Source organism: Ananas comosus, linkage group 10 (genome assembly GCF_001540865.1).
Source record: "Ananas comosus cultivar F153 linkage group 10, ASM154086v1, whole genome shotgun sequence".
Lineage (NCBI taxonomy): Eukaryota > Viridiplantae > Streptophyta > Magnoliopsida > Poales > Bromeliaceae > Ananas > Ananas comosus.
The window spans coordinates 2,640,337-2,653,506 of NC_033630.1; the positions used below are offsets into that span (position 1 = coordinate 2,640,337).

A 13,170-nucleotide genomic window follows, 5' to 3' on the forward strand; every position below is an offset into this window, starting at 1 on the left:
AACCAATACAATCCTCTGAATTTAATTTTAATTTTTTTGAGCAAAAATCCATCTTTCTCATTACAGGATCATAAATCATGCATAGAGTGGTTGTGCTTAATACTAACCAATTTCAATAAAAAAAATGCAATAAATATATAATTTACACGAAAAAAAAAAATTTAAGAAAACAACTATTTATATAAAGAAAGAAGAATAAATATTTAAAGCAAAATAAATATAAATACCGAATTGAAAGTTTGAAGCCGAAGAAAAATTTGCCGAATTGCACGAGGGGAATACATAGAGAGAATTTTTTTTGGGAGGGTAAAAAATTAGATTCTAATTGAAATTATATAGAACTATTCAAAATTTTATCCAAGATTGTTTTGTGTAATCTTATTTAAACTAATCTTTTACCTTTATTTTTTATATCTCTATCTCATAATTTATTATTTTAAAAAATTTATCACTAAAATTAAATTTTGCCGTAAATAATTGTGACTTCCAAAATATAATAATTTTATATAATTTAATCTAATTTTAAATTAAAGTTTAGATAGGACGGAGTAATTTTATAGCAGTTAAGATTGTAATAGATCATGAGAAATTATCATTTTTTTTTGCTTGTCTTTTTTTGGATTTTATTTTTATTTTCTTTTTGAGTTGTGGGGATATACGTTTTAATATTTTTCTGAATCTATATTTAAATTTCTTTATTGATAAGATATCGTGTGAATAAATTAATCTAACTTTTTATAATTAAATAAATTATATATAAATATGATCTTACATTCTTTAAAAAATTATAACTCGCGTACTGCTCTATCATGTTCTAGAATTGAAGTTTATTGGATAACTTTAAATCGGATTTAGATAAGAATTAAAGATTACATACAATATTATTTGATTCAATATAAGATATATCAATCTCTGTCTCTGTAAATAAATAAATATATATATATATATATACATGCTATCAATAGCTTGAATTATGTGGTCTCTAGGGTTGAATAGTTATTGGTTGAATAATATAATTTAATGGGTAAAAATAGTTAAAGAGTTAAATCTAACGGCGAAAAACTCGATAGTACCAAACTAATAATAAAACTCTCTTTATTACAGATAAAACAACTCTCACATATAAATTATTCTAACTCACACACTCACTAATATATTGACCTAAAAGACTACAAGCCTCACACACTCATTATTTCACTACACCTCACAACACACCACTCCCACCTTGCTTCACTCACTCACTTCATCTCACACTTCATTTCACGCTTCCTTGGTGTAGGAACCTCACACCTATTTATAGGCCCCAACCCACCAACTTGAGTATTCAAGAATTCTCTATAACACTTATTTCTAGAACTTTCTAATTAAAATACTCTATTAGTAAATAGAGAGTACTTGTTTCTAGAGTTTTCTATAATACTCCATTAGCAAGTAGAGAATTAGAAAAAAAAAGAGCATTCTAGAGTGTTTATTAAAGAAAGAGAGAGAGAGAGAGAGAGAGAGAGAGAGAGAGAGAGAGTTGTTTTTTTTTTTTTTTTTTTTTTTGAGAAAAAGGTAGCACGCTACCCGCTTCATTTATTGAAATGATGAATTAGGCTACATGGATGAGGCAACCTAGGCCTCGAAGGGAGCGAAAAAAAAAAAAGAAAAGAAAAAAAGGGCAGACAAAACTTCGTTCCAAAACATCGTCAGCTGCTTAATCTTGTGGGCTGCAAGGATGGCGTCTGGTAGCGTCTTCCTAAAGATCACGTCATTCCTAACCTTCCAAATAATTCACGAACAGACTACCAATTTGGATAAAATTGTACTCGGCTTCTGTGATCCCTTCCACGTCATCCACTTATTCCAGGTCGAGGTCACATCATCCCCCCTATCTCCAAGCTCGGTGGTCTCCAAGCTCGTCACATCATCCCAGGTCGAGGCTACATGTGAGAGAGTTGTTTCTTTCATCTATCCCTTGTACGTAGCTTATCTTACATTGTGACAATTTAATATTGATTAAAACCGTAAAATAAATACAATCTTAATCACTTGGGAAAACACATGATTAACTAATCACGATCATGATCATTATTTGTAGATATATTCGTCAAAAATATGAGAAACAATCCACATAGATGTGTACATTAATAGTTTTCCATTTTTTTTCTTTTTTGCTTTTTTCGGTCATTAATTTTCTTCTCAAAATGTGGGGTAAGAAGGATACATTGCAAGACCACACACCCCTTCTTTCGCTTCGACATCTTTCTTAAATCTTATGTAACCATTCTCGCCCCACGTCGCGCCCCACGAGTTCTTTGCTATCCAATATTTTGTGCCCCTCTCATCTTCTCCGTAACCGACAACGGTAACGTAGTGATTCATTGTAGTGTTACAAGGCCCGTCGAAGATACCGCCACTGTAGTGTTGGAAGGGGCTCCCGCTGCCGTCGATGTTAACCGATACCGGTTGGTTAGCGACGGCTTTCATGAGCATGGTTTCGTCATTCGAAGGCACGTATTCGTAGCCGCCAATGGAAGCCGCTTTATTTTGCGACAGTTTTGTAATGTTACAATTGTCTTTAGCTCCAGTAAAAGGGTACTCGGCCTCCGAACTTACGCCGCCAAAGCGCGCGATGAAGTCGAAGGTCTTGTCGACCCAGCCCCAGTTGCATCCGTTATCGGTGTAGTCGCAGTCGACGAGCTCTTGCTCTGATAAAGATATCAGTTGTCCTGTTTTTATTTGAACGATCCCTTCAACAGCTGCAATTGCAGAGAATGCCCAGCACGATCCTGTTTCATGAAATGGAGAAGATCGTGTTGGTTGTACACCCACCAATGCGTGCATGAATGGCTTTTGGATAACTTCAATCAGGCTTAGTTTGATATTGAGATCAATCTAACGCTACTAGATAGAATGTAATAGAGAAAAAATAATAGGGATATACTTCTGCGATCTACAATGAGACCGCAGAAAATATATCGTAACCGACTAATCGCAATATGCGAAACGCAATATTACGTACGGAAATAAGCGATATTTTTCTATCGTCGTTTCTCACCGCACGTAACACAATCTCCCCGCCTTCAAAATATTATAGATGCTTCTTCAAAATCTAAAATATCATCAATGCCTCTCCAAACACATAAACCTATCAAAAATACCAATCTAAACATATAAGACCTCAAACCCTCAATCTAACTTCTAAATCATTCTATATAATATAATTTATTATATGTATAGAAGGTACACCCATGATATTTTATACTTTGAAAGAGCATTTATGAAATTATCATTTTTGAGGAGGGCATTGAAAAAATTAACCAGCTTTTATATGATGGGTACGCCTTTTTTTTTTCTTTTTCTTTTTAATAACGATAATCTCCTCTTTCTATTAAAATAGGACAAGGAATAAGCCCGGTGGGCTTGAACAGCTTGGCCAGGCAAAAACTATCGAAAAAGTTGGGCTTATGTTTTTTTTTTTTTTGTTTTAGGATAAACAGGAAGCAAATTGGGCCCACAAAACTAATAATTACAGCAAAATCAGCTACGCAGTATAAATCAATGTCACATGAGTTTAACACATTTTTATTGTTTTAATGTGAATCAAAACTAAGATTCGAACTTAAAACATCGGATATCAATTACCAAATCCTTTGCCACTTGTGATAGGAAAGGTCAGTATATTTGTAAAACTCTTGTTTAATATTCTTACCGCAGGAGCCTTGATTCTTTACATCGGTAACCGCACCTGTAATCCTCCAATCGATGCTGGAGGGCAAATCACTCACACGAGCATATTGAAATTCCGTCATCGATCTTGGACCATTCCGAGGGCGAGACCCTGTGTGGGTCGCCACAAACTCTTCGTTCGTCATATCAGCGAACTGGTTAATGCCCAACTTATAGTTATACTTCCTCTCCATGTTGAAGGAGTCAATATACCTGACATTGTCGCTGAAAATCTCAAACCTGCGCTGCTTCTCATCCGCATCTCCGTAAACTCGCCCATGCTCCGCCGCCCATTCTTCGTGTCTCTTCGCCATCGACCAATGCGGTTCACCGCGCGAGGCAGCGTGCTGAGGCCAATGCAGAGCAACGGCTGATATGATGAGAATAATGTAATGAAATGAATAAGCCATGATTACAATTAGCTAATCAAATGTTATTTTGTAAGTTATAAGATCACTTAATTAGATGATTGTACTCTCCTATATATATAGGCATGCGAAAGTTGAGTTTACAAAGTAGAGCAAAAGAGTTTTATCTAAGTTGGATAGTAATCTAATAATTGAACTATTAAGAGAATGTACTTGTATCATTCGCTGGATATTCTCTAAAATGGTCGTTAAACTCAATGTATGAAACGTGACATTCGACCTAGGAACTATCATACCTATAAAATGAGACTTGTTCCACACAATTTTTTTTTTTTTCCTTCACTTTAATATTTTAGGGTTTTTGTTTATTTACCTCTTACTAACTATTCAAATTTTTTAATTTAATTACCACTGCTAAGTACACCGACTCTAAATCTCTTTACAACATGACGTCTGTTCTCTGTTCATTTTATCTTATCTTTTCTCTTTTTTTTTTTTTTTTTTTTTTGGTTTCTTTGAGGCCCTAGTAAACTCATAGTTTGTAGCTAAATTTGGTTTAAAATTTAAAAATTTTAAAATTCAATTTTCAAAGTTGATAATTCAATATTTTAAATTAAAATTTTAAAACTGATGTATTGAAAAGGTTTGGAACAGTTGGAGAGATAAATTTGTAATTTTATATAACATGCAAGATAATCTGTAATCGGTAATACGAGATACCCACTCTCCCACTTAGTAATATTTTCGGAATAAATCTGCACCATTTGTAATGCTACATAATCGACCAGATTATAAACTGAATGAACTAAATACAGTAATTCTAACAAAATTGCATGTAATCCTGATAGTATAATCTGAACCAAACACGTCCTTAAAAGAGAATGTACTTATATCATTTGTTGGATATTTTCTAAAATGGTCGGTAAGCTCAATGTATGAAACATCACATTCGACCTAGGAACTATCTAGGGGTGTAATGTGGGTCGTGCCGGGCCAGCACGTCCCACATTTTTTGTGCCAATTGGGGTTAGGGGCTAGCCCGGCCCGGTCGGGCCCGGTTTCAAATTCAAGCCAGGCCATGACGGGCCGTAGCTACCAAATCTCAGGCCCGGCATGACCCAGGCTTGGGCTGTGTCGGGCCAAGCTGTGCTCCAGGCCGACCCCCTAAAAAGTTTTATTTTTTATTTTTTTAAAAAATATATAAAATTTAAAATATAAAAAATAATTATTTCTATTTAAAATTTTAAAATTTATCAAAATAATTATAATATAACAAATATTTAAATTTTGTTATCCTATATATATATTATATATATATATTATATATATATATATATAAATATATATATATATATATATATATAATCAAATTTTATTTTTTAAAAAAAAAAAATTCAAGTGTTTCTGGTCTAGTGGATCAAAAATGTTTGGTCTATTGGACGAAAAAACCTCCTTCCAAGGTCTGCTCACAGCAGACCTTGTGAGCAGACCTTGGGAGGAGATCTGCCCTTCTCCTCAGGGGATCCACCAACCCCAAGGCCCTTCTCCCCTTGGGTCGGGCGGTGCTGGCCCGGCTGGCATGGGCCGTGCCGTGCTGGGCTCTCCTCGGCCCGGCACGGCCCAGGCCCGTTACGGGCCATGCCGAGCCGAACCGTCGGTCCCAAGAGGAGAGGCCCAGTACGGCCCTTAAACTCTGTCCGAGCCGGGCCGGAACGGATGCTACGGCACCCGTGCCGTGCTCCAGCCTGCCCAAGACCATGCCGGGCCGGGCGGCCCACAGGCCACCCGGCTGCCCGGCCCGTTCTACCCCCCTAAAACTATCACATCCATAAAATGAGACTTAGAATTAGCTCTGATGACCCATAACCTCTTAGAGTGAGAGAGATTAAAAATTAATTTTAATATCATACTAAATTCAAAAAATCAATCTGATGAGAAACAGGTCAAAAGATTCATTTAACATAAACAAAAATTGAAAAAGAATAAAATGAATATTGGAACTTAAGACTGAGTCTTTGATCATCTTGACCATAATCTTTGTATATACCTTAAATGAATGTTTGATTCACAGTGATCGATCGGTGGTTAGATTGTCACTGAACACATCAAAATATTCATGACATGTAAAACCGATAATGTATAAAAGTACAGGAAAAAGAATACTATCTAGGGTTTGTGTATGCAGAAAAATTAGTTAACAAACCAACAGTTAGTTCTATTTGGAAACTTCGCAGAGCTTCGTCGGAATATTTGATTATATTTTTTGCTTTGGTAATAAGTGATATTTTATAGTTGTTAGTGTGACATAAGATGGAATCAAGAACTTGGGAGTTAAAGAGTTTATTTGTGTAGGTTGCTGAGTGTGATGGAAATAGAAGGCTTCTCAAGTCACAAGAAAGATAATATGAGTTTTTGAACATTTCAGTTGTGATCTGTAGTAATTAACCGATATATATCATCATAATAGGGGGGAAAAAAAAGACTATACATGGTAATAAAGAACATTTGAAATAAATTAGTTTTGGCCTTGTTTTGATATACATATATACAGTATATATTTATGTATAGAATTGAGCTCCTATGCTTTTAAAAGTATCAACTTATTGATACTTAAAGATTTTCGACCATTGAATTAAAAGATGTACTGTTAGGATGATAGTAGTCCCCTAAAATTAAGTGGGTAGTTGGTTGAATAGTACGATTTAACAGATAAAAATGGTCAAATGGATAGATCTAACGGCGGAAAACTTACAAGTACTAAATGCTTGATGCTTTTAAAAGTATCATAGCCAGACTCACTCTCTCTCTCTCTCTCTCTCTCTCTTTAGATGCTTTTGACTTTTTAACTTTTTAGCCCTTAGATTACGTACTGTACGATTAGATGATAGTGGTCCTTCTAAAATTTAGTAGTCCTCCAAAAAAATAATGCTAATCTAATAATTAGAAATTATCAAATGGGTTAATTAATTAAAGGGTTAAAAATTTAAAGCACCAATTCTTTTATACTTTCGAAAGTATCCTAGTCGGGCTATATATATATATATATATGAATTGAGCTAGAATACTTTTACAAGTATTACCCCCATGATGTTATTAGGTTTTTAGCCATTGGATCTACTTCTTAATTATTAATAGCTCTTGGATCAAACACTATTCCACCTACCACCACCTACCACCATCATCTCAACCTCACATCTCTCCATCCAATGGCTAAAAACTCAAAAGCACCGCTCACATAATACTTTTACATGTATTCTAGCTCAACTCTCTCCCTCTCTCTCTCTCTCTCTCTCTATATATATATATACTTAATAAATATTAATATATAGTAAAATATTAAAATTTTAAAAAATAAAAAAAAGGGTTGACCTCGATCGGCTTGTTGTTTGTTCAAGTTATATTATTAAAGTACTTCCTTTAATTTTGACATTTATCATCATATTCAATATGCAATAATATATAATATCTATCTTATTTAAAAAGTATACTATTTGTAAATTAATTTAATAATATAACCCAATTATTCTCATGAATAAAATAGGGAAATGATATAATCCTACATACTTTAAAAAATTCAATTATAAAATCATAATTCCCAAAAAATAATCTTTTGTAGGAATTTTAGATTCCACTAACCATAACCACTCAAATATTTAAAAAAAAAAAACATAAAATTAAGAGAGTGTCAGCAAATAAAAATAATAATAATAAACTTACCAATTAATCATCAAGCTCTTCGCCAACTATGTTAGATACGGTTCGCATAGAGCTCCACTTTTTATATAATTGTTCCTGAGGTATTACGCAATTTCTTTCTTGGTTAATGGTACAAATATGCTTCGACTTAATTTGTTCATAATTTTGAAGCTGAGCCTTTTTCAATTTTTATCTCCGGTAATATGAAGATTAATGCTAGTATGTTTAGAATTAGCTCTAATGACCCATAACCTCTTAGAGTGAAAGAGATTAAAAATTAATTTTAATATCATACTAAATTCAAAAAATCAATCTGATGAGAAACAGGTCAAAAGATTCATTTAACATAAACAAAAATTGAAAAAGAATAAAATGAATATTGGAACTTAAGACTGAGTCTTTGATCATCTTGACCATAATCTTTGTATATATCTTAAATGAATGTTTGATTCACAGTGATCGATTGGTGGTTAGATTGTCACTGAACACATCAAAATATTCATGACATGTAGAACCGATAATGTATAAAAGTACAGGAAAAAGAATACTATCTAGGGTTTGTGTATGCAGAAAAATTAGTTAACAAACCAACAGTTAGTTCTATTTGGAAACTTCGCAGAAGCTTCGTCGGAATATTTGATTATATTTTTTGCTTTGGTAATAAGTGATATTTTATAGTTGTTAGTGTGACATAAGATGGAATCAAGAACTTGGGAGTTAAAGAGTTTATTTGTGTAGGTTGCTGAGTGTGATGGAAATAGAAGGCTTCTCAAGTCACAAGAAAGATAATATGAGTTTTTGAACATTTCAGTTGTGATCTGTAGTAATTAACCGATATATATCATCATAATAGGGGGGAAAAAAAAGACTATACATGGTAATAAAGAACATTTGAAATAAATTAGTTTTGGCCTTATTTTGATATACATATATACAGTATATATTTATGTATAGAATTGAGCTCCTATGTTTTTAAAAGTATCAACTCATTGATGCTTATAGATTTTCGACCCTTGAATTAAAGGATGTACTGTTAGGATGATAGTAGTCCCCTAAAGTTAAGTGGGTAGTTGGTAGAATAGTACGATTTAACAGATAAAAATGGTCAAATGAATAGATCTAACGGCGAAAAACTTACAAGTACTAAATGCTTGATGCTTTTAAAAGTATCATAGCCAACCTCTCTCTCTCTCTCTCTCTCTCTCTCTCTAGATGCTTTTGACTTTTTAACTTTTTAGCTCTTAGATTAAGTACTGTATGGTTAGATGATAGTGGTCTTTCTAGAATTTAGTAGTCCTCCAAAAAACTAATATTAATCTAATAATTTGAAATTATCAAATGGGTTAATTAAAGGGTTAAAATTTTAAAAGCACCAATTCTTTTATACTTTCGAAAGTATTCTAGTCAGGCTATATATATATGAATTGAGCTAAAATACTTTTACAAGTATTACCCCCATGATGCTGTTAGGTTTTTAGCCATTGGATCTACTCCTTGATTACTAATAGCCCTTGGATCAAACACTATTCCACCTACCATCACCTACCACCATCATCTCAACCTCACATCTCTCCATCAAATAGCTAAAAACTCAAAAGCACCACTCACATAATACTTTTACAAGTATTCTATCTCAACTCTATATATATATATATATATATATATATATATATATATATATATATATTGTGAGAGAGATAGGTAGCATGCTAACTGTTTCGTTTATTTCATTTAGAAATAAATTTAGCTGGAAATATGAATCAACTAGGATTCGAACTTGAGTCTCGGATTCCAGCCACCAAACCCTTTGTCACTTGCTCTAGAGACGGTCGATGAGCTCCTATATATTTTAAAACACCAAATTATTGTTGCTTATAGGTTTTGGCTTTTGAATGAAAATTTATAGAGGTAGGATACATAATAGATAGACACCTTTTCTCAAAAAAAAAAAAAAGAGAGATAGACACACACTCTCTCTCTATATATATTTTTAATTTTAAAAACTAATAAAATATATATATAGAGAGAGAGTGTGTTTAATTTTAAAAACTAATAACCGACCGTCCCTAAAGCAAGTGGCAAAGAATTTTATGGTTGGTACCCGAGACCCGAGTTCGAATCCTAGTTGATTCATATTTTCAGCAAAGTTTATTTTTAAATGAAATAAACGAAGCGGGTAGCGTGTTACCTATCTCTCAAAAAAAAAAATAAAAAATAAAAACTAATATTCAATAAAATATTTTAATGCGTCGTTTTCCTACGAATCCAATCACAAAAAAAATGAGTTCAAGAGGGGGAGAAAAAAAGTGAGTGGAATCTAATTAAGGAGCCCAACTCCCCCAATTCTATTGAAAATAAATAAATAAACAAAATAAAATTTTCAATAAGCAATAGATGCGTACATACACAGTGAACTAATTAAATATTGGGAAATACAACTCGTCGAATTTCATGTTACACGAAATTTATGTATAGTGACTTCCTGGCACGACAATTAAAGCACTCTTTGTAGAGATCGAAGAAGCCAAAAATTGCAACTTTTATTCGTCGATTTGTGCCTTTTGGATCACACAAAATTGCTGGTCGAAGAAGCCAAAATTTATATCTTTGATAAAAATTTGCTTTTTGATTAATTCCCCTTACATGAGGGCCCAAATTGTGAAATTGAAATGCCCCATGAAAGCGAAGTTATTTGATGATAATAAATGTAAATGTATTTGGCCATAGAAAAGCCATGTGAGTGAGTAAGGGGTGTTTGGCCTAGCTTTAATTTAAAAAGCGCTTTTGGGTTGAAAAGTAATTTTCTGCTCAATAGAGTGTTTGGCAACTCATTTTTAAAATCTGATTCTGTTTTTTAAAATCAGAAAAGTAATTTTGAAGGCCACAGAATCAAAAGCAGAAAAAAGTTTCTTCTTGAAATCTGATTTAAATTTTGAATTTAAACTTCAAATTTTTATTTTTATTTTAATTTCAATATTTAAATTTAACTGGTTGGGGTCATAACTTTTCTCCATGTTCAAGTCAATCCTTTTTGGTTCCTCTAAAGCATTATTTTACTCCAACAGCAACGCTATTACTAACAAACTGGGCTTTATTTGCATTTGGCCCTCTCAATTTTTTTTAATATAAATAGCCTTATTAAATTTATAATTATATTTTAATTCTATCCTTACCACGCAGACGTCACATTAGCGCCACGTAAGTGCGTTGAGGCGTTAAGTTAAATACATTAAACCATTCACCATGTTCAAACACGGTGAAAGGTTGATCGTGTTCCATACTTACCTTTTGTCCTATTTAATATTTATATTTTTTCACAATACATTTCGCAATACATATATCTTTTCTTTCCCTAGATACGGTGAATCATTCACCGTATTTAGATACAGTGAATGAATTACCATGTTCATCTTATTTTCTTACTCACGTGATGCTTGCATGGTGCCTGCGTGGCGGGGACAAGATCAAAATTATAATTATAAATTTAGTGAGATTATTTGTAAAAATATTTTTTTTTGAGAGGACTAAATTGCAAAAAAAAATCCTAACAAACTTTTTTATGCACTTTTTACAAACAAGCTTAACTGGCTGCATTTTATTGATGAATGTTCATAAAATCACAAAACTAAGCAATAAATCCTATAACAAGTCAAATTGGATTATGTCTTTGTAAAAATTTGTAAGATGTTTATAAGCGTAACATTATCCAAAAGCAGCATTTTTATTGTGAAATTTTTTTTTTTCATGTTATGTTATCTTTTTTAATTACTTTAGATCAAACAAGATGAACTGATCGTGATTGATATGATTCATCAGTAGTACTAAGTTTTTTAATTTTTGATCTTAAATTTTGATAGTGATTGATCGCTTCATCATAATATCTTATCAAAAGTAAATATAAACAAACATAACATTAATTATTCTGTATTTATGGCTCAATAAACTAATACAATCACTTTTAATAGGTTTTTTGTTTTTTGGCTCCTTAACACGTCATTTCTTTGAATAATGAGTTGCTTGCATAAGGTCACACGTAACACTTGCCCGTACATATTATTAATTTGATAAGATAGTTTTCTTGAGGCAATTATTCTATAAAAAGGACCATTTTGTAATGTTTTAAAAATATGATTAAATAGTGATTTGAAACTATTACTAAGTTAACAGTCTCTAATTCCATTTAAAGTAAACCAACAACGGGTTTGAATCAGTACTATCAGCATGATATTATAAATATTTAATTATTATTTTAATTTAATTATATATATACTATTATTCACGTGACATACTTAATTATAAAATACTAATTTTCAGGTCAAATTAAATGAATTAAAGTTTTCATTTTTTTTTTATAAAATTAATATAAATAAAATTAGCTAACTTAATTTTAAGCCGTTGAAATGTGACTTGATTAAAAAAAAAAAAATCTGGCCGGGTTTAATTAAAATCGTACCTGTTCACTAGTTTGATGGTTGATCCATTAATTGGTTCGAACTGTTTAAAATAATTTTTTAACATATTCCATCCAGAGAGTATAACCTGAACTGCTTCATAGATTGAATCACCGTCGGTTAGATTGAATCACGGTCAGATCAGGCAAACCAACGTGTTCAGCCCGATTTTTAAATCATTATTATTTTGTGGTTTAGCATGGAATTCCAACTATGGGTATGAACAGTCACTTATAAATTCAAAGAAATTAACTTGTCCAAAAAGTATGCAAAATTTGATATATTGGACTACCTAACTACCTAACTTCCTCAAAAGTGTGTGTTCATATATATATATATATATATAAGAGAAGAGAAGAGAAGAGAGAGAGAGAGAGAATTAGGCTGAATAAGTTAATAAGTAAAACGCTATTTTCTATCAAGTTTTAACCCCTGGATGAAAAATTATAGAATATGAGATAATTAGTCAGTTAAGTAGTGGTCTCCACTCGGTATAGTATTTAATCCAATGTTAGAAAATAAATAAAAAAAGAGATTGACTCAAGAGCTAAAAAACTATAGCAACAATGGGATTTGCTACTAATAGTAGCCGCAGTTCATCTAATAATATATAATATATTATAAATATATAGAGAGAGAGAAGAGAGAAGAGAGAGAGAGAGAGAGGAGAGATGAGAGAGAGAGATCGGCTAAATGCTAGGGAAGCACGGAGGCTCCGTGCTTCCACTTGTTTCGAGTCGGACTCATGCGACGATCGGCGCTCGTAGAACTTGAATCTAGATAACTTGAAAGTATGCTCAAAATAAATTCGGGATTTTTCCGATATTATTGCCTAAGGAACGAAGTGGCTCAAAATCAACGGCTGAAAATAAAAATCTTACAAAATATGATGATATGACATTAAAATTTTAGATCAAAGTTATTGATCTTGTTTTATATGGTAT

At 32.4% G+C, this 13,170-nt stretch overlaps 1 protein-coding gene across 1 annotated transcript; it reads right to left on the minus strand.

Moving 5' to 3' along the window:
- Nucleotides 2,182-4,025, minus strand: LOC109716626 (ervatamin-B-like). Its single transcript, XM_020242163.1, has 2 exons — nucleotides 3,695-4,025; nucleotides 2,182-2,771 (listed from the first exon to the last, which is right to left on the minus strand). Exons 1-2 carry the CDS (start codon nucleotides 4,023-4,025, stop codon nucleotides 2,182-2,184), a joined length of 921 nt encoding a protein of 306 aa, XP_020097752.1.

What these genes read in the sequence shown, in the direction of transcription:
- LOC109716626 (XM_020242163.1), bottom strand. Translation starts at nt 4,025, where the DNA reads ATGGCGAAGAGACACGAAGAATGGGCGGCGGAGCATGGGCGAGTTTAC. An exon ending in AAAGAATCAAGGCTCCTGCG is followed by an intron (nt 2,772 to 3,694) that starts GTAAGAATATTA and finishes TTCATGAAACAG; the next exon opens with GATCGTGCTGGGCATTCTCT.